At 42.0% G+C, this 21,435-nt stretch overlaps 1 protein-coding gene across 1 annotated transcript in view; it reads left to right on the top strand.

The window, feature by feature from the left end:
- CELSR1 (cadherin EGF LAG seven-pass G-type receptor 1) overlaps positions 1-21,435 on the top strand; it is a 177,953-nt gene that overhangs the window by 139,894 nt on the left and 16,624 nt on the right. Inside the window, exons 17-25 of the mRNA XM_049813922.1 lie at positions 391-485; positions 802-1,011; positions 3,704-3,887; positions 7,103-7,246; positions 8,443-8,644; positions 8,983-9,150; positions 11,597-11,723; positions 12,140-12,340; positions 17,219-17,393. Of these exons, the coding sequence (XP_049669879.1) occupies positions 391-485; positions 802-1,011; positions 3,704-3,887; positions 7,103-7,246; positions 8,443-8,644; positions 8,983-9,150; positions 11,597-11,723; positions 12,140-12,340; positions 17,219-17,393 (1,506 nt within the window). The remainder of the gene's footprint in view (positions 1-390; positions 486-801; positions 1,012-3,703; positions 3,888-7,102; positions 7,247-8,442; positions 8,645-8,982; positions 9,151-11,596; positions 11,724-12,139; positions 12,341-17,218; positions 17,394-21,435) is intronic.

The following is a 21,435-nucleotide window of genomic DNA, read 5'->3' as shown; positions in this document are numbered from 1 at the left end:
ATGTTTTGACATGAAGACAACGTTTTCCAGGATGTCTTCCTATATAGGCTGTCGCACAGAAATCTGAGCAGGGATGTTTTCAGAAACATTTAGGAAGTGTACAGTCTTTCTCATATTTGGTATAAATAAGTCGCTGAATTCATTGAGAACATTAAGGCAGTGAGGCTGAGAGCAATTGGGCAGATCTTGAAGCTTGCCTAACTCTTCTCTAAAGCCTGAGGAAAACGATTCATGAAGATTAGTAATCTTTAACTTTTCTCTCTTGCATAGCTCTAAGAAACTTGAAAAGGTAGGAAATCTGAAAGTCTAGGATATTTGAAATCTATGAAGATTTACCCAGCACAGTTCAGAACATTATTTACCATTTACCATTAACCTTGTTTCCTTCAGGAAATGCGGTTCGCCATTGTAACATTGAGAAGGGCTGGCTGCCCCCTGAGCTTTTCAACTGCACCACTAGCACTTTTGTTGATCTAAAAATCATGGTAAGCTGTGTTTTCTCATTTTTGCCTTTATTTTGTAAATGATCATCAACCCAGACTCCAGTTTGATATCCCTGCACTCCATCTTTTGACTGAGTCCTTGAACCCCTTCATTTCCCATCAGGACCCTTGTGCTTTTCTGGCTCTCAGTTACATTTTCCATTGAGCTGTCCTGTCAACCCTTTCTCAAGCCAAACACCATTTTGATCACACAACTCCCTTATGCCAAAAATCTCTAAATGATGATTGTATTTGTAACTAGAATGAAAAAAAAAAGATACATCATTGGGGTTTTTCTTCCTTCTTGTCTCTGATTCAGAATGAGAAGTTACACCACAATGAGACCAAGCTGGATGGAGACAAAACCATACGGATCGTGAGAGTGCTGCAGAATGCCACCAAACACACACACAGCTTATATGGCAACGATGTGAGGACAGCTTACCAGATGATGATCCGGGTCCTCCAGTATGAGAGCCAGCAGCAAGGGTTTGACTTGGCAGCCACAAGGGATGTGGAATTCAATGAAGTAAGAGAGATACTATATACTGTGCTGAGCCTTTACACTTCCCCTTAAAAGTTTTATGGCAATGGATAATTAAATTTGTCTTTGACCAAGATGGAGTGAGTATCATGTAATTGCTTAATCCGTTTCACAAATGAGTCAGTCTTCTCAATTTAGAATCAAAGTTGTTTATGCATGTGTGTATGCACACATATGTATGTGTAATACAAATACCATAGAAAGTGTTGTTATAATAAATATCATCATAGTAACAACCAAAAGCAAAATTCCCCAAATGAAAAAATAATCACGCTGATGTGTTATTCCTGGGCAAAATAGTTTTGTATACCATATTCAGTTTTGTTGGAAAACCTGCCTGAAGTGATCATTTTCATTTAAATGTGCAGTGAACTAACTCTGAGCCAGTTACTGACTCTGAAGGTTTCTTATAATCCAGTTTGGAAACACTCGAGTCATGTTTATTAAAGATTTGGTACATTGAAAGACACTCCATGCTGTATTGATATTTTAAGTGATGCAGACAGATAAAAAAACGTGTGCCAGAAGGCTTCTGCTAGTCAGAGCATTCATGAAAGACCCAGTTATTACCAAAGACCTGACCAGGTCTAGAGAACAAGCTGTAGCACCCTCCCTGTCTGGGGGAAACACATAGCTGTGGTGAAAAAATGTTAGATGTGGAGGAAGTTGGGCATTTTCTGTGGTCTGAAAATGTGAAGGTTGGATGACTGATGTCAGGCTCATAGAGGTCTCCTCATTGCCATGTGTGCTGTAGAGTACTGCTGTCCACACTTGTCAGTTGTATTTCCAAGATCCTAACCATGGCACAGCACAGAGTCCAGGCTAAAACATCCTACTGGACCTGTGCTAGCTGAGCCCAGAGCTTGGGCACCAGCGTACGGATGCTGGAACAAACCCTCCATGGGCCAAGACTGGACTCTGTGCTGGCCAAAGGTGGTCTGGCTCCCTTTGAAGGTGTTCTACACCCAGCTTGCTGCTCACAGTACTCTGGGAGGACCAGCCAGGCCAGGCAGACTTTGGGGTGAACCTGGAGACCCTGTGCAAGGCCAAACTGCACCAGGAGAGGAATTTCCTAGGGAGGTGGGAGCAGGAGGAAATGTGGCTGAGAAAATTCTTCAGTCTTGGGCTGTACAGTCAACAGAGAGCAGAGAACTTCTGAAACGTGTAACTTTTCAGGTGCACCAGATTTTAAGAGATTCAGTGTTTCATTTCCTAAGGAGACACTGTGCTGACAAACTTGTACCTGCAGGCTGTGGAGTGAATGAATTCCCCCATTCAGATCTTGAGAAGGAATTTTGGTTTTAGCATATTTTGTTAAGTAAAAATAAGAACAATAAGCAAAAAAAAATTGATTTGGAAACCTCTGCTTTAATTTATTATTCTCTGCACTTGGCACTGAAACTCATATAGGTGATGTTTTCAAGAACTCCCTAAATATTTTTAGGATAGGTCAGGAATTTGAAAACTAATCAGTAAAGCTCATGGAAAAAGGAGATAACATCCTAGGCTGAGGGAGCACAAGGACACAAGGAATTTTTTTTTATATAGTCTCAGGCAGAAGCCTGAAAAATAGGTAATAAAACAACATAAATAACATTCAAAAACACCAAGGAGGCCTGGTACCAAGTACAGCATGTGTCTCCTGCGTTCCTGGAGAACCATGTAGTGCTTCTCACCCTAGATAAAGGTAGTCATAATGGCAGCCTCTTTTATCTCAAATACATGCTTGCAACCTCAGACAATACTTAGAGAATACACCATCTTCCCCATCTGCTTCTAATGAAGCCTAAATACTTGTCTTGGCTATTTCCGAGCTTGAGGTGATTAATTCCTACCATCATTTGTGCAAATTTTATCTTACTTAGGAATTATGTTTTGACACAACAGTGTAGTTCATACGTACAGCAAGATTAAAAACTTATTAGCACCTTTCCCATTTAAGACATTTAACACTCTTTTTTGGGGTCTTCTTCCATTCAGCCTGAGGGCCCCTTTGCATGTTCTTGTAAGAAAGGGCAGAAGGGCCAGGTCCTCAGCCAGAACTTCCTTTTTAACACCATTTGCAAGCAACATAAAAATGGGGGGAGAACAACACAATTTAAGTTTTCCTATGTATTTTCAAGTTTGTATATGCAAGTTAATATTCGCTTTTGTCATTGTTCACTATGTAATTTGTCCTAGTTATCCAGGAATCAACAAAGTTAAAAAAAATCAAAAGAGAAAGCAATATTGCTATCTATGGCTTTCTTTTGATTTTTAACATATCTCATTATTGTGATTTCTCTGGGGGAGATCTTCAGTGTAGGTACCAAGTGCTTTGCTTTTCTTGTCTCTCATCTCTCCAAGACGAAGAAAACATGGTTAGGTTTTCCTTCTGCTTTTTCTTGCTAGGTTCCTGTCATAAAGGGGAAAGAAAGTAGGCAGTTCTCTTGCAGCCTTCAATTTTGGCTTACTTTGCTCATAAAAAGTTTGGAGGGATTTGCTTTATGTAACAAAAAAACCTCAGGGTGAGTAACTGGTGTGCATATTTTCATACGGCTGCAGTAGAACATGCCTGCATTAACATATTTCATTATACACTCACCTGAGGCAGTAATGCCAATCATTTTCAATATTCCTCACTTGAAACCCAGCGCTTTGTTTGCTTCATAATTTAGGCTTGTACTTTGTTTCTCAGAATATTATCAAAGTGGGTAGTGCTCTACTGGACCCCAGCAATAAGGAGCACTGGGAGCACATTCAGCGAACAGAGGGTGGCACGGCTCATCTGCTCAGGCACTATGAGGAATATTTCAACAATGTGGCCCAGAACATGAAGAAAACTTACATGAGACCTTTTATCATTGTTGCCACTAACATGAGTGAGTATCTGTGTTGAAAACTGCCATTTTGTATTAGAGCTTTAAAAATGTGCTGGATAGAGGTTCTAGCTATTTGTTTTAGTAGTACCCACTGAGAAACAGCATACTTGGATTTTCTAATCTGATCAGTTCATTCATTTCAAGTCAATTGAGCCTTGATCCATATCTCTCCGTTGCCATGGGGGCCTCCTGGGAGATGTCTGATCTGTTTTCCCTCTGGACCATGCAACTGCTCCATGTGGCATTTTGTTGAGCCACAGTAGTGTACAGATGGTCGGAAGGACAAAGTTTGCAAGTAAAGGTAATGCATTTTGAGACCACCTAGTATAATTGAACATAGTAGATCCCATTTTAGAAAGAATCACACCACCACCACTTGAAGAATTACCACAGTACAAAAGAAACCCTGCTATTGATCGTATACCTCTGATTTTCAGAATTTTCAGTATTTTTTCAGAATCACCCACCCAAGCCTTCAATTGCCCTCCCAGCCTTGCAAAAACCATTCATCAGAGCAAAATCCTTGGGGTCCAAAATATCCTTAGAATCATAGAATCATTTAGGTTGGAAAAGACCTTTAAGATCATTGAGTCCAACCATTAACCTAACACTGCCAAGTCCACCACTAAACCATGTCCCTAAGCACCAAGTCTACAGTCTTTTAAATACCTCCAGGGATGGTGACTCAACCACTTCCCTGGGCAGCCTGTTCCAATGCTTGACAACCCTTTTGGTGAAGAAATTGTTCCTAATATCCGATCTAAACCTCCCCTGGTGCAGCTTGAGGCTATTTCCTCTTGTCTTATCACTTGTTACTTTGGAGAAGAGACTGACACCCACCTCACTACAACCTCCTCTCAGGTAGTTGTAGGGAGCGATAACGTCTCCCCTCAGCCTCCTTTTCTCCAGGCTAAACAACCCCAGTTCCCTCAGCCACTCCTCATAGGTGGTGTTCTCTAGACCCTTCACCAGCTTCGTTGCTTTTCTCTGGACACGCTCCAGCACCTCAATGTCTTTCCTGTAGTGAGGGGCCCAAAACTGAACACAGGACTCGAGGTGCGGTCTCACCAGTGCCGAGTACAGGGGGACAATCGCCTCCCTGCTCCTGCTGGCCACACCATTGCTGATGCGGGCCAGGATGCTGTTGGCCTTCTTGGCCACCTGGGCACACTGCTGGCTCATATTCAGCCAGCTGTTGACCAGCACCCCCACGTCCTTTTCCACCGGGCAGCTTTCCAGCCACTCTTCCCCCAGCCTGTAGCGCTGCATGGGGTTGTTGTGACCCAAGTGCGGGACCCGGCACTTGGCCTTGTTCAACCTCATTCAGTTGGCCTCAGCCCATCGACCCAGCCTGTCCAGATCCCTCTGTAGAGCCTTCCTACCCTCAAGCAGATTAACAATTCCGCCCAACTTGGTATCGTCTGCAAACTTACCAAGGGTGCACTTGATCGTCTCGACCAGATCATTGATAAAGATATTAAACAGAAATGGCCCCAGTATTGAGCCCTGGGGAGCACCACTTGTGACTGGGTCAGTGCCTAAACCAAGAAGGAAACATCAGACGTACCAAGACGCCTTCCCCACCTGTCATAGTAAATGCCTCCTCTGAACAACAAATAGCAGCTCCTGCACTTGCAGGACTGTGATGTACTTCACAGGTGTCCCTGCGGTACATGTGCAAGTGAGGCACAGCAACCACAGCCTGGTCGGCATCTTTCCTCCTTTTCTCCCTTGCCTTCTCTATTTCATTTTGTCCCCAGGTACCAACAGTCTGAGCTGATCTGATGTTGGTGATAGTCCTTCTCTGAGTGGGAGGTGAGACTGAGTTGGGTGACCTTCAGAGGTCCCTCCCAAGCAGTGTGCTGTCTGTTTTTTCTTTCAGAGGTGGTCTAAATTGTTATCAGCCTGAACTTGTAATTACCTTTTCAAGCTTCAGCTTCAATTTCAGACCTGAAGAAGGGCTCATGTGCCAAAAATCTTATTTTCCCAACTACACCCATTGGTGTAAGAAGTGAATTTCCCCTTGCCTACAAACTTCATCCTGAGAGTGCTTCCTGTCCACAGTCACAGGGGCATAAAAAGCAAAGGCATGAGACAGTCAAGCTACAAAGTTATAAAGTCCTGCATCAGCTCCAGGGGGGAAGGATTATTGTTGAACTAAGCCAAACTGAAATACTTTGATTTCTGTTTAATAAACCAAAACAAAATATTACCTTTTGATTCAGGACTATCAGAATCAAAATACTTCTATGTTCACACTCAGAAAAAAAGTCTGCTCAGTATTTTAACCGAACTGAGATGAAAACAAATCCAGAATTTCTTGCAGGTTGTAAATCCTGATTTTTTTCAACCAGTTCTTCCTGAGTAAAGAGGCATGAGCTTGGGAAGGATGAGGCAACTCTGGCCTGAAAGGGGTCTGTTTTCTTTTGAACAGTTTTTCCAGGTGAACATGGTGTTAACGGAGTTTCCTAATGGCTCATCTGGGAGTTATTTAGAGACTAGGAAAGGAATGGGAATTTGCAGATCTTAACTTGGATATTTCTTCATATAGAAACTTGCAGTGGATCACAGCTTTTGGTGTAGGGTTACCCCCAGGACTTCCAGCTTCTCACTTTTATTAGAACTTCTAAATTGGCACTCAATGACTTCTCTTAAATGGGAAAGTTCAAGCCAACTCAGCTGCTTTTAAATATTTTGGCAGTTAAACAACAGGCAGAGCTGATGAGGTGAGCCAGAGAGAAACTGCTAGGGTAGAGGAAGGAGAACTGGAAGACTAAGGAGTAGTCCCAGGTAAAAACTAGGTTATTTTCTTTGCTTAGCTGACTTTGCAATTTAACAGATGTAGAAGAACTGTGTTTATGAAGCAGCAGGTTTAGCCTTCCCAACAAGAAGCAAGTCTGAAATTGGAACATGCCATTTCTATATTTCCAATGTTTGCAGCAGTGTTTTTGTAGTATGAGATACTGTCTTGTAAATCCCTTTCCACTGCAAAATAAATTTATAATTTGATAAATGTAACAATGCTCACACGTGAGCTTTTGGTTGTCATTTAAGGTATTGATTGAGAGAAATTAAATTTGACTTTTGTCTTTTGGGGTTTAAAAGTCTTCTCTGCATTGTGCAGATATTTTAACCTTTCAATCATGTTTCCTTTTGTCACAGTATCATATTTGAAAGCAGTGAAGTTAATTTATGGGAAACTTTTTTTCCCCCAGTTATTGCTGTTGACATCTTTGACAAGTCTAATTTCACGGGAGCTAGAATACCACGATTTCATGAGATTAAAGAAGATTATCCAAAAGATCTGGAGTCATCTGTTGTCTTCCCTGATACTTTGTTCAGACCTTCAGACAGGAAAGGTAAAACCCTTCTGCTGCCGTTCGGAGGGCAATTTTGACTAGCTCCCAAGGAGCATGATTAATCCTCGCGAAGCGGAGTGTTACTAGGGTGAGAGCAGGGCGACCATCTACACAAGCGAACATTATTTAGGGATGGAGCAGCTGTGCATACTTCTGAGGCATTTTGCCTGCCGGCAGTGACAGGATCATGGGGGGCTGCGTAACTGGCTGTACCTGCCTGTCAGGTCTCGCTCGCGGCCCCTCGAACTGCCCCATCAATGCGAGAGAAATGCTCTGCCTCCGTTCCCACCAGCATAGGATGGGGCGGCTGCCTGGAGCCTGCAGCCCTGCAGCCACCTTCCCCCAGTCCCTGCAGAGATGGAGGGAGGCAGTGTGAGAGATGGAGAATCCAAATCTGGGAGCAGAGCTGTGTTATCAGAACTAGACAGTAAATAAAAAGTCTTGAGCTGCACAGGGACATGGGTGATGAGGGAGAATACTTGGGGAAATACTTGCTTCCCCGTGTCTCTGAAGAGATTGCTGAGAGGAACCACAAGTTACCGTGGGCAAGGGAAGAGAGAGAGGGTAACCCAAAGTGCAATAATTATACACATACCATGGCTGAATATCCTCCGAATGGGGAAGAAGTAACACTTGTGAAAATAACACATAGTAATTAATAAGCTAATACAACTTTATGACTTTTTCCTCAGAAACAGGGCACCTGCTTGTGTGCTTTGTATCTTTTCTGTAAGAAAAAAGGGAATGTGAATTTTAAGAGATGCTGCCAAAATTGAGAGCTCATTATATGGCACAATTAGCAGGGAGAAATCCCATGTGACCAGTTGGTGTATTCATAACACTAGCTTTGCCAAATACAAAGGCACATGCAATTTAATAGCATACATATTGTTTTAATGTTCTCCTTAAATCATGCACAGAGTATTTATATACTTATGGATCTTCTAGCTTAGAAATGGCTTATTTTCTAGCTAGACTAAACAGTTATTCATGGTTCAATGGTTATTTGATTATCAGCTGTATAACTATGAAATATGCTAAAATTTTACTGAAAATATCAAATATAACATTAGTGTTATAAGCCTAGAGTTAAACTAACAGTAATATTTCTGTATCTTTGCAAAGCAAAATTCACAATTTAAATGGTAGCTCCGAAGTTGTGTGGAAATAATTTAATATTTGTGTTAATTCCATAGCAGTGCCTACAATGAAGCCTTCAAATCAAAAATTATCCTCTAAAGTGAACAGTGATGCACTAAGCCCTGAGAGTGCTTTTGCAAAGAGAAGGAAGCGACACCCAGATGACTCAACACATCATACTGTTGCCATGGTCATTATATACCGATCCCTGGGACTCCTCCTGCCAGAAAACTATGATCCTGACCGAAGGAGCTTGAGGTAAACTTCAGATCTGTTTGTGAATTGTGCAGATCCCTTCTTCCACTTGCTCTGAGTGTGCAGGGGAGACAGAGCTGCTTTTACACTGACCAAATGTCATCTGTGCTGCAGTTGTCTCTGCAGTACTGTCTCTTGTCCTTCTCTGGCACACTGTGGGAGAATAACCATGTCAGTAGTGCCAGAAGCTTTTGGAAACACAGCTGTGTGGAAGGCAGATTCTACTACCTACTTTGCTTTCTGACTGGAAGCGTCTGGGAATCTTTTATTTTCAGAACCTACCAAATCAGTGCTTTGCATTTTAATGTTCAGATCGCTGTGCAATTTTTCTCCTTCTGCAGATTGCCAAATCGCCCTATTATTAACACACCTGTAGTGAGCACAGCCATTCACAGTGACGGGGAGCTTCCTCCCAACTTGGTGGAAAAGCCCATCATAGTGGAGTACGCCATGCTGGAAACAGAGGAGAGAACGAAGCCCGTCTGTGTCTTCTGGAATCATTCCATCACGTATGTCTCCTGCTTGCTTTAGGGCTGTGCATGGCAACTGTCTCAGTAGCAAAGAAGTTCTGCCCAGGAAGATAATTCTGGAGGAAAACCCTTTTTGCTCAGTTTATTCAACTGGCAACTGATCTCTGGTGGAATAGAGCCATGTAGTCATTTCCCACCAACCTGAGAAAAATGAAAATAATCATCATAACTCTTCAAACAAAGGATTAGCCATGTGGTTTTTAACAAACACAGTGCTATCATGTCTTTCTGCAGGGTTCAGTTTCACCCAGAAATAATAAATCCCACAATCTCCTTGTATTTGCTTCTGATTTTTGCCCACAGATGTGTATCTGGACAGGCATAGTCCGATGCCATGCCTGAATTCATGACTCGTCTGAGGTCCCTAAGTCAGGACTCTCATTGCCCCATGCCCTCTTTTTAGGACAGCATCTCCAGGAGATGATTCAGTTCTTACATAGGCTGAATCTTCTCCTGTTACACTGCAGTGACTATGGACAGAGTCCATGGCAAGCAGGCACCCACCCTTGATGCCAGGGCCAGTGTAAAAAAATTACAAAACCAAGTCTTCATGTTGGTATAAAGGAGGTCTGAGGTTTTGCAGATAAAACTATATGAGTAAAGATTATAAATTTTTTAATCTTGAATTTTTAAATCAAAAGTCAACCCAAAGACAGTTGCACTGATAAGAAGCAACTTACCTTTCATTCCATCAACTATTGTGGATTTGCTTTCATTTATTTTAGTGAAAAATTGGTGGGAGAGGAAATACTTTCTTTGGGACCTTAGACCTTTTCCAGTTGATAGGAAGCAATCATAATACCTAAGCAGAACATAAGGAGAGAGTATTTGACTCTCTGGGAGGGAATTGTGAGGGAAAAGATGAAATATTCTGAAAATGGTTCATTTGGGTCTTTTGTATTCAGTAAAATTAAAGATACAGACATATTTTTGTTGAAAATGTGAAAAATGTTAAGATCTGTATATGCTTGTATGTGTTTTGTTGGGTTTATGGCACTGTGGAAACAGCACAGTCCTGTTGGAGATATTTCAAGAGTGTGGATAAAACAAAAGAAAATGTGTTGAGAGGTAACTACATGCTCTGCATGTTATGATTTCACAATATGGTAACTATCACATATATAATGCAATTTTCAACCATAAAACCAGGTATATAGTGAGAGGATATTGTCTGCCCAGGGTATGAGGAATAGCTGTTACTTGTTTCCTAATAACCCAAAAACTCTAGTAAACCTATGGAAAAATCCATTAAAAGGCAATATCCTGTGCTGGAAATAAAAGAGCAAACTAACCTAGGAAATGTTTGCCTCCTAGTCAAAAGCTTCAGGAGATTAAATCATTGAAAGGATCGAAGAAGCAACAGAAATCTGTTACGTTCGCAATAATAAAGTACTCCATTTGCCTGCATGTAAAGTAGTGTACTTGCTTGTATGTAGAGATGATTCTGCCAATTATGAGGGAATGGCAAGTCCTTTTTCATAAATTTTTAAACATTGTATGGGCTTGAATAACTCATTAGTTCTAAAGTGATTCATCTATTAGCTATTTGCTGGCAACTTCAATGGCATTGTTGTCTGTGTTACGTCTTCCTACAGCCACAGTTGAAAAGCAGCTCTTAAACTGCATGTAATGAAAGCATTTTTTAAAAAAGAGTACTTTTCAAGAGAAAGTTATATTAAAATTTTTTAATTAATATTTTATTGCTGAATGAAAAAGGATGTCCTGTCATAGCTAATTAAAAACCCTTTCAGTAACTACAAGACTATTTTTGTTACTCATTAACTTCAGAATAGAATAATTAATATTGATACAAAATAGTTTCTGAAGTCACTGGAGTTAACCAAGGCTGCACAGGGAAGAATTTTTAAGCGAGCAGTTCCTCCCCAGTGTTAATACAAGAGATCTCCTGATATGAAATATTTGCTGGTTTTAACCTTTTCTTGTGTACTTTTCAGAGGAACACTATAACGAAATCATATTATTCCTGAAACATACTTCACATAAGAGCTCTACAAGCAGTGTCTAGATCTAGGGAAATAGAGAAGGCTCAAAAACATGTATCTCTGTGATTTTGGTATTTTTTACCTTTGTTACAGCCAGTTTGCTCTGTGCAATTGCTTCCCCATATTGCTTGTGTGGTCGGTGACCCAAAACTAAACTTTTTTTTTTTTTTAAACTCAAAACAGTTTGTTACAAACCCACCAAATCTGGCCAGCAAAGCCAGCTGTCATATCAGAAACTACTTCAACTGTAGGCTTTTTAAGTTGATGATACTCTTTCAGGCAGGTGACAGCTATAAATATTTCTGTCTTGGTACTTACAGTCCTCTCTGGTTGTGGAGCAAGAGCTGCCCTGGAGAGCAATAGCAGCGGGAGGTGAGGCGAGATCAGAGGACGGCTCTCAGAAATGCCTTTTTTCCCTGCAGGATTGGTGGGACAGGTGCCTGGTCCGCCAGAGGATGTGAGCTGTTTTCCAGAAACCAGAGCCATATTGCTTGCCAGTGCAACCATATAACCAGCTTTGCCGTCCTGATGGACATTTCGAAACGAGAGGTGGGTGATGTCAGGCTCATGATTTTTGAGGGCTTTTGTTTTTGAGGGCTTTGGTTTTCAAAAGCTTTGATTCAGAGCTTGAGCTTGAGCTTTGAGCATGACTCAGAGCATCGTCAGTGGATCAATCCGATGCTGCAGTGTGTCAGGAGTGCATTGCCCTGTGACTGACAGCACTCACCATTGGGTCTGCTGAAAGGAGCTTCTTACCTGGTTAGTGCACCCTCTGGGTGCTGCCCCTACACACTGGACATGTTGAGTGACTTTAAGAGGTGGCGTTGTCCACTCCTGTTGGTCCTAAAGCAAATCTGTATATTAACTCAGTAGTAATGAAAACATTGACATTGCGAGTAGTAGATTTGATCAGAGGGAAAGGAAGGAAAAACTCCCAGAGGTCCTGTGAGTCTGTCTTTCTACAGAATGGGGAGGTGCTTCCTCTGAAGATCGTCACTTACACAACCGTATCCATCTCGCTGGTGGCTTTGCTGATCACCTTCATACTGCTGGTCCTGATCCGCACACTACGTTCCAATTTGCACAGTATCCACAAAAACCTGGTGGCTGCCCTTTTCTTCTCTGAGCTTGTCTTTCTTATTGGAATCAACCAGACTGAAAACCCGGTAAGAGTTACTCTGCTTCTTGCTAGAGTTGTTGTCAAGCTTTAAATCAGGGTGTTCATATTGCAACTTCTACCTGCTCCCATCTGTTTCACTTTCTCTTCTTCTTTACTTCTGCTTGGCCTCAACAGTCATTTGAAAAACATCAGACTTTTAATATATCTTGTGTGGTTTAGGTGATTAATAGCAATGCCAGGAGACAGGACTATATCTTATTTTCAGAGAATATATGACAGCAGCCCTGTTAAAGGCTTGTCCCAAGAACTGAACCCTGAATACTGATTTCTTCCTTCCTTTCCATCGGTATGTTTTCTGTCTTGCTTTGTCTGTTCAGTAGGAGGCTCTCCAGTTTCTCCTGCAGCAGGTACCTCACAAGCCCAAACGGCTCCTGGTGTTGACTGGTAGGTTGTCAACTATGTGTTGCTGTGCAGGTGCTAATATGCATGTTGCACGCCCACCATGGCCATTCTGGAGAAGCCACTTGCCAGGCACAGGACGGCTTGCTACATCCAAGAATCAGTAGGAAACCTGTCGCTTTGCTTTGTGCCTTCCAGGCACAGTGATTGTTGGCTTCAGCCCATCATATCTGTTGCCAAAGCTTAGTGCAGGCACCTCGAGCGTTGTGCATGTCAAGAAACCCAAGCTATGAATGGACTGAAAATGAGATATACGCCACACATGAAGTGTGTATGTTCTGTACCTAGGACTTCATTGCTGTCTTAACTATGTAGCATTGTATGTAGTATTGCTGCAGAGTCTCAGTAGTACCCATTCTCAAAAGTCATGACTGCCATGCAGACAGGTAGGAGACAAGCAGGCAAGGGTTCCAGCACTGCCAAGCTTCACAGTCGCCTGTACCCAACAGGCACTAGACAGATGGGGGATGACATGCAGTAAAAAGTATGTCCTTAACAGATACGAAAAATATTCAAAATGTTAGCGTAGGGACTATCTGAAGACTCTGAAGAAAATTTATCATCTAGAAATCCAGTACTGTACCTGTTTCAATCTAAATTTTTGAGAGGCAAGTAAAATCTTGAGATGAAAACACACCAAAAAGAAAAACAAAAAACCATGCTGATTCCACATTGTCCAAGCAGCAGAAATGGGAGAATACGCCTACATTCAATGAGTATCATCGCTGTTATGGTAATTACACCATGGTGTCTAACCACACAGCCTCACTTGCTATATAACTTAAGCTGAAAGTGTCACACTGGGTTCTAATATCCACTTAGCCATAAAACACATTTTAGAAAGTATCTGGCCTTGTCTAATTTCAGCTTCCAGTAACTGAGTGCTGTCAAGACCTTTTCCTAGGAAATTTGAAAGACCTCTCTTATAAAAATAATCTTCCCAGGAAGCCTCTGTTCAATAGTATTTCTTTTGGAAAACTAAATAAAATTAAACTGCTTAAATACTTCAGTTTCTAAGATTCAGGTTACTCTGTTGCCATTTTTCTGGGTTTTCTTCCCCCACTTTACCTTTTGAAAAACTGTGAATACTAAACTGGATAAAACTTTCCAGCTGGTGGTGTCACTTCCAGTCCCATATTCCGATATTCCCCTGATCAGGAACTCCGGTTCCTTATCTGCTGCTATGGTGAGATCTGACCTGCCATCTGGGATATGGTCCCATGTCATGTGTGACCCGTGTTGTCTTTGTTTCATAATATACAAGTTTGCATATTAAAATAACTTTCCTCAGATGAACTCACCTTGCCAACTGATCCACAGCACTCCATGTAACTTGACCTTTCCCATGCCTTCTTCAGCACACCACTCATTCTTCACTGCATTTCACTTGCAAGGAGTTTATACTCTTTCAGTTCTCCAACATGAATACTGAGGAGCAGGGGGCCAAGCCCACATCCCTGCAGAATCTTACCCAAAATTATGCAGTGAATGATGGCTCCTCATTTCCAGATTCCTTTCATAGTATCATGAAGCACCAAGCAAAGGTTTATGAGTAGTAAACGAGTTCATTACAGCAATATGACAAATACTAATGGTCATACTTGGTGAGATTGTTCTCTTTTGCTCCTTCTCATTTTCATGCTTTGGGGCTCATGGTGTGATCGTGTCCTGTACTGTTACCAGGACTCAATGAAACACCCCAAACCTTTAACCTACTTACAAAGATCTTTAAGTTACAGAATATATTTCAAACACCAGAAAACCTCTCCTTACAGCCTACCCACTCAATTTGAGAAATTAGGAGGGCTGTAAGCCATGTCTGCTTGAGACAATTATTCATCTGTCCGTATGGAATGAGAGTTGTCTAACGAGTCATGCACTGATGAACATAAAGAGGTAAAGAATGCTGGAGCACAAATAATGCTGTGCTGCTTGGCACCCAGCCTGCCTTTTATGGGTTTCTGTAAATTAACAGTCACATTTCTGGGTGAGGTTTTAATCTTTCCCTGGACTATTGATAGAAAGTGATTTATTTTCTTTCTTTTTTCTTACCTGAAAAAGGTAATGTTCAGGGCAGCAGTCTACTCATATGCATGTGCGAGTAGGAGCAAAAAAAGCCCTGCTTACATAGAGGGAAGAAAGGTCTTTTATTTGGTGAGCTACATTTTCAATAACACTTGGTGTTATAATAAAGCTGATGCAGTAAGTGAATCCAGAAAGTTGGCGGTCTTGGTATGATTCCTTCACTCAGCAAAGTTAAACAGGGAAACTTACATTTCTGAGCATTATACCATGAAAAAACACTAAAAAGTCATGCCAAAATCTGTTAGTGGGGTCAGTGCTGCATGGGAACAAATGGTTCCAAAACACAATGTAAAACATTTTGAAACAAAAATTGAATGCTTACAGAAAGTGCTCTTAATTCAAGCTTATCAGCAGATCCTTGGCAAAATCCTTTGCTTTGCTTCTGAAAGGAGAAGGTTAATGGCGAGATTTCAATTCAGTTGTCAGATGCTTGTGGTCATTCCTGTTTTCACCCATCAAACTGTTAAGTCGGGAGGGAAAGCTGGTTACCAGATACTACAGAAATGCAACTCTGAAGGTGAGAGGTTTCAAGGTGGCCAAGCTAAAGATAACTTCAGCTACCGGTTTGCCCACTGTAGCTGTTACTCCTAGTCACACTAAGGACTGGGTCTCTTTGTTTTCAGCAGGTCCTTCATTTTTGCTGCTCTCAGCCTGGCAGAGCTGAGCGGTCCATTTTGTGCTGCTGATACAGGATAAAAACCAAATCCAAACCTGAGACTGGAAGGTCCAGATTCCCCTTGTTCCTAGCCGAAGATGTGAACTACCCAGCCAGCACTAGCCTGCTTTCTTTTTGTCCTCATGACTTCTGTGCCTGACTGCAAGTAGCACAGACTCAAGAGGAGGGTAGAGCTGAGCATTTCTGGACCCAGAGTATCCTACAGGCTGGTGGTTAGGGCAACTTTCTGCAGTGGACAAGAAGGGGGTTAACACCCCTGCTCAAGCCAGGTAGAGCCTAGAAGCCACTCTCCAGCTTTGTAGTCAAATACTCTGATTTCAACATTAGGTAAAAGATTGATCTGGGGAATAGGTGGTGACCTACTTCTGGCTGCATCATTTTAATCCAGTGGTAATGGCCAGGCATCCTCCATGACTTGTTGAAATATAGATGTGCAAGGTCTGCAGGGTTCATCAGTGAAGGACAGAACTGCAAGTACAAAAGAGATGGCTACTGCCTTATGCCATGGATGGCATCCATGCTTTTGCTTCTCAATTTTATTTTATTTTTTTAAAAGAGTCCCAGGAGCTGTAGATGGAACAGACCTTTTCAGACGTATGACACAGACGTATGGGGCAAAATGGTCTGCTGATCTGATCTTAGATCATGAGATCACATCAAATTTTGCCTGTTTTTGAGACAGACATTTCATTTAACTGATAAGAAAATTCCTGAGAGAAAGACTGGATTTCTTTGGTTAAAGTCTACAGATCATCCGTTGCTCATGTTCAGCACGTTCACTTTTCCTGGGCTGAAGCTTCATGGATTTCTGTCTCCAGATGTGAAGTTTTTCAGAGCAAGAAGGACTTTCTTAGGGGAAGTTCTTCTGAAACTGAAGACCTAAGATCTTCTCACACCTCCCCTCCACCTCTGCCAAACACAAGGAGAGTTTCTTTTTTATCTACTAGTATCAAGCACAACACGTGGTCTACTTTAAAAGAAAACAAAACTGTACCAAAATAGCACACTTCCTTGGAGAGAGGTATCTCTCTCTTTGGAAAGAATGAAGTAGCAGAAAAACCCCATAGCATGGCCCTTGATGTGGAAACCGGAGACACTGAGTCAGTGCAGGGCTGAGGGTAGCCATTCTCTGGAGCAATTTGTTGGCTTTGCAGTGAGGCCGGTGTAGCTGATGCAGTTAAACACACTGTGGCTGAATTCAATGTACTGGCATTGTGCAGGCGAGACTTATACACGAGGCAGGGCAGAGGGTCTGCAGCCTCCATAGTAGCATCCCCACCTCCTGCTCTGCACCAGGAGAAAGAGCCAGGAGCTCTGCCAGCCCTGTCCCTCCTGTGAGCAAAAGGAATGTGGTCAGAATAGCCAAAATCCTCACCTTTGCAGCAAATATGCACAGGGAAATTAGCCACAGAAGGTGGAAGGCAAGGGCAGTGACCAAACTGCATGTTGGGTTGATAGGGTAAAGCTGAACCAGACTCAGAACAGGCCGCATAATTTTAAAAAAAAAAAAAACAAAACAAACCACAAACTTTCACAATACTAACAGCTTTTATGAAACTCTGAAAAACTTAATTAATGGCTGTATATTTGTTCTGCCAAAACCTTTGTATTACACTTGCCTTTAGCTTCACAGGGGAGCCGGTAACTCACCAGGTTGTGATTCAGAAGAGCAACTCTAATTTCCCTGCCCTTTCCCTTCTGCAGTTTGTGTGTACCGTGATTGCCATCCTCCTGCATTATTTCTACATGAGCACCTTTGCATGGATGTTCGTGGAGCAGCTCCACATCTACCGGATGCTGACTGAAGTGAGGAACATCAACTTCGGGCACATGCGGTTCTACTACGTTGTTGGCTGGGGCATTCCTGCCATCATAACAGGTACCACCCTCAACCACCCCAAAACAGCTTCATTTCCCTTCCCTGCCATCTTCACTGGCCAGATTCAGGAAAGTTATCTTATCCAAGACAGCTATGGGTGCACTCGACTTCTGTTGTCACTTCAGTGTTTTCCCGAATGAGGGCAACACCAAATCATGTCTAGCAGAAGTCAGCCTGTATTTGGCAGAACTGTGTACCAAATGTCTGTTGCCCCAGTTGTTGAAGTGATATGACGGGTTTACAATAACATAAACACAACTGCACCCAGATTAAAACAGGACTTGATAACATTGCTAGGGAATAACAGTATTTTTATTTTAACAACTTCGCTGGTTGCCTTCATAAATTTTCTTTCCCTGTGCTGGTACCTCGGGATATGGACACATGGTCTCTTGGGCAGGTAGCTGCAGTGGCTTCAGAAGTGATGCTGCCCACAGGACATTACTGCCCTTCACTGGATGTTCCCATTGCTTATCCTCGACCAGCAGTAAATGCTCCCCGAAGGGGATTTCAGCAGTTCTGTTCTACTTGGCATAAAAACAAGCTAGGAATACTCAAGCAGCCTTTTACTTCATTTCAGATACAAAGGCAATAACTTCCAGTAGAGGAAAAGTAATGAAAAGCTGGAGGCAGTAATCTTTTAAACCGTTCCAGGGTGATCCACAGGAGCATATCCATCTCCACCCTCACCATGCCTATTTTTGCAATCAGACATTTCCAGTGCTACCCTAAGCACATGGTGCTGCATTAATTCAGGCAGACAGCTCCTTGGGAAGTGCGCTCTGCAGAACAGTTGAAACAGGGTTTTTTGGTTCAACTATTTCAGCATGTATCTGTTGCCATACGGGAAATCAGATCATAGGCAGACAGTTAACTTTTATCTAGTTACTTTTATTTTTACAGATGACAACATACTGTCAGCAATGGCAGAGGTTTAGATGTCTCTCAGATCAAACAAATAGCTATCACTCATATACACTTGGAAAAATATTATGGAACAAGTTAGACTTAAAAATATATGGGGTTTTTTTCCTGTGTGACTTAAGAAAGTGTAATACCAAAACATAGCATAGGTTAGTACAGGTTAGTTCTCTCTCTGGAGAGCTGATAAGTTTTTTCCATATCACCTTGTGCATAAATAATTTCTACTTCTATCAATTTATCCAGAACACAGTGGAAGGCAGAGCCCAGAAGGGTCTGCCACTCTAGACATATCCCTGACATTTTAAATAGAAATTGTCCTTGAACTTCTCAAATATTTCAGACCTGCATAATTTTTATCAGTACATACAGGACTACTGCAGGATATTCAGAAAAGTTTTAAGTGCAATCAGATAATTGGCAGCGTCATTTCTGGTAGAATTGAAGTGTTATCATTAAATAGCAATAAACAATTTGCATTTCAGAACACATAACTCTTTAGAAGAATTTTGTCAGACGGATTCTCTGTTTCATGTTTGGTTTCTCTCTGGAATTTGAAATTAATTCAGACCTTCTCAACAGCAGTATTGTGCAATCTAAATATTACAAGTACACCATTTTTACTTTTTCTACTTAGATATTGTTCTCTGTGATATAGAACTATTTTACACTTGTAAAACCACAAGTTGTTGTTCCAGGTTGTCTCCTGTAATTTAATCTCTGAATCTACTGAATTTGCAGTTCATTTAAATGAAAAGTCAGGTCCCTATTACTGAGGAATTCAGAGGATTTTTTTGAAACAAAGGATAAAGAAATCTAAGCCTTTAGTTTGCTCTTCCAGGTTTAGAAATCATCTGAAGAGAAAATTATTTTATCATAAATAGCACAATGTGGGATTTCTTGCCCCTGGATAACTTCGTTACTGTATATATTTTAAATAAACTTCTTTTATAAATTTTAACTGCTAGTATCTAAACAGTAAAAAGGTTTCAACTTCATAACATCCATCTTAAACACAATTTCTTTTTGATTCTTTATGAGAGAAGGATTGTGTATGTTTCTTAATAGTGGAAAAGTCTAGATATGGGAAGGAATTTTAGTCTTGGACATCCAAAGGACTGTTTTGTTTTATTTGAAAGATAAATATCTAGCCCATTTCGTCTTTATCATAGCTATCCTGAAAAAAAAAATGAACCTACAGTAGCAGTGGCTTTACTCTGTTTTGTTTATTTATTTTTCTATTTTCCATGCTCAAACTGACATTCATTTCAAGCTGGGACATAGTGGTCCTAAGGCATCTGTGATGGGACCAGACTACTTGCAGAAGGAAACCTTGACCTTTAGGCAGGGGAGAAACTTAGTAAAACATTTACACTCCCAACGGGGAAGAACCACATTTAATCACAGCATAGAAAAGCAAATTGCCATGAATAAAAGTAGGATGGAAGTTGGGAGAAGGCTTACAGCCATCAAAAGAGTGTGGATCTGGAATATTCCTCCATGGGGAGCGATAGTAGAACATTTTAAACTTGCTTTAAGCTTGCTCATTTTAAAATGTAGTTTGATCCATCTAGGAGAGGGATTTTATGACTTCCTTGCCTCAGGAGCAAAGGGCTGGATTTGGCACCGAGCAAGACCCCTCCAGTTCTGCGTGTCTTCATGGCAACACACTAACCAGTTGGCATATGTGTGCAGTAACTGCTTTGCCATGGAGACTGCAGTGCTCATGTTAAAACAGGTTCTTACGTAGCCCTAAAACCAATATTCCCCAGAAAGTAGCACTTTCCAAATCTGGTATTTGCTGTGAGTACTAAGCGAGGCGATGAGTCAGGAGAGAGGTGAGACTGACCCACAGTCGCCTGAGTCACGTGCAGCTGCTGAGCCCGCGGGAGCTCAGAAGGGTCGAAACATGCCCCTCTGGCAGCGCCTCCCCACGGCATGCTCTTGGCACACTCCTGGGATGGGTGCTGGTCCCCACAGGATGCTTGGCCATAGGACCAGCCCCCCGTTCCTGCAAATGTCAGTGAGCTATTGCACAGCCTGCACGCTCAGTCTGCTCGGGACAGCCAGGCTGCAGCATTTAACTGATGTGCCAAAACGATTCTCTATATTACATTGCATTGGCTTAATTCTGCATTTGGGTAAACTGTTATTTCACATATTGTTGACTGCAGTAAAATTTGAACTACGTACCTGAAGAGTGCAATTTGCCCTATTTGTTTAACGGAGAACTTTAGGGTAGGGTTTTGAGAGTGAAAAAATGTTGCTGTCTGCCAATTACTCTTAGAGCCAGATGTTTGGTCAAACTGTAGTTTAACTCCCACTAATGGGGAAATCAAGTCCTGGGAAACAGACTGTGTCTATAGAATTACATCTGTATAAAATACTTTATGGTCCCTTAATCATTTATGGCTAATTCTTTCTGGATGGCAACTGCTGAAGGGGGTGGTGGAAGGGCCAGTGGGAGCAGGAGGGAGACCAGTCCTATCTCATTCCACATTTCAGAGTAAACAGATCCAATATCCACTGCTTTGCCAAATAGCCAGTTTAATTTTCATAGACCGTAGGCCTGTACCAGATGTGAATATTGGCTGTGGGCCAGCTTTAAGCAGCAAGAGTGAAATGCAGCTACCTCTCCCTTTTTCGGTGTCTTTTCATCAAAGCACACGGGCTTCAATTCAAAAGAGGCGTTTATTAATGCACATGAATTCTTCTTGCAGAGAACAGCACTGCCGTCAACCTTGGCCACCTGCTTGAGTCAGGACATACGCTCAGAGCAATAGGTGTCCCCGATGTCCAGACAACATGCAGCAGCCATTTACCATATGTCATTGGCCATAGGCCTAGTAGGGATCAATTTCTGTGTCTTGAAGAAGGAAGACCTCTGCACGTGGGGTACACCTGTCTCAAAGGGGGAAAAGTATCTTTGCACAGGAGTTAGCTCACTGAAAGAGCCTTAAACTAGACTTGAAGGGGGAAGGAGATAAAACCAGGCTCACTAGAGGTAAGCCTGGGGTCAGCACACCAATGTTTGAGGGATACTCTGCTAGTGAGGTCCTTCAGTCTGCTGTCTCAGTGGAGGCAGGGGATGGAGAGCCATGCGACAGCAAAGACACAAGGG

The sequence above is a fragment of the Accipiter gentilis genome, chromosome 11, assembly GCF_929443795.1.
Source record: "Accipiter gentilis chromosome 11, bAccGen1.1, whole genome shotgun sequence".
In the NCBI taxonomy this organism is placed as follows: Eukaryota; Metazoa; Chordata; class Aves; order Accipitriformes; family Accipitridae; genus Astur; species Astur gentilis.
Note: the sequence above shows the minus strand (reverse complement) of the source record. Positions and strands in the feature narration are given on the sequence as shown.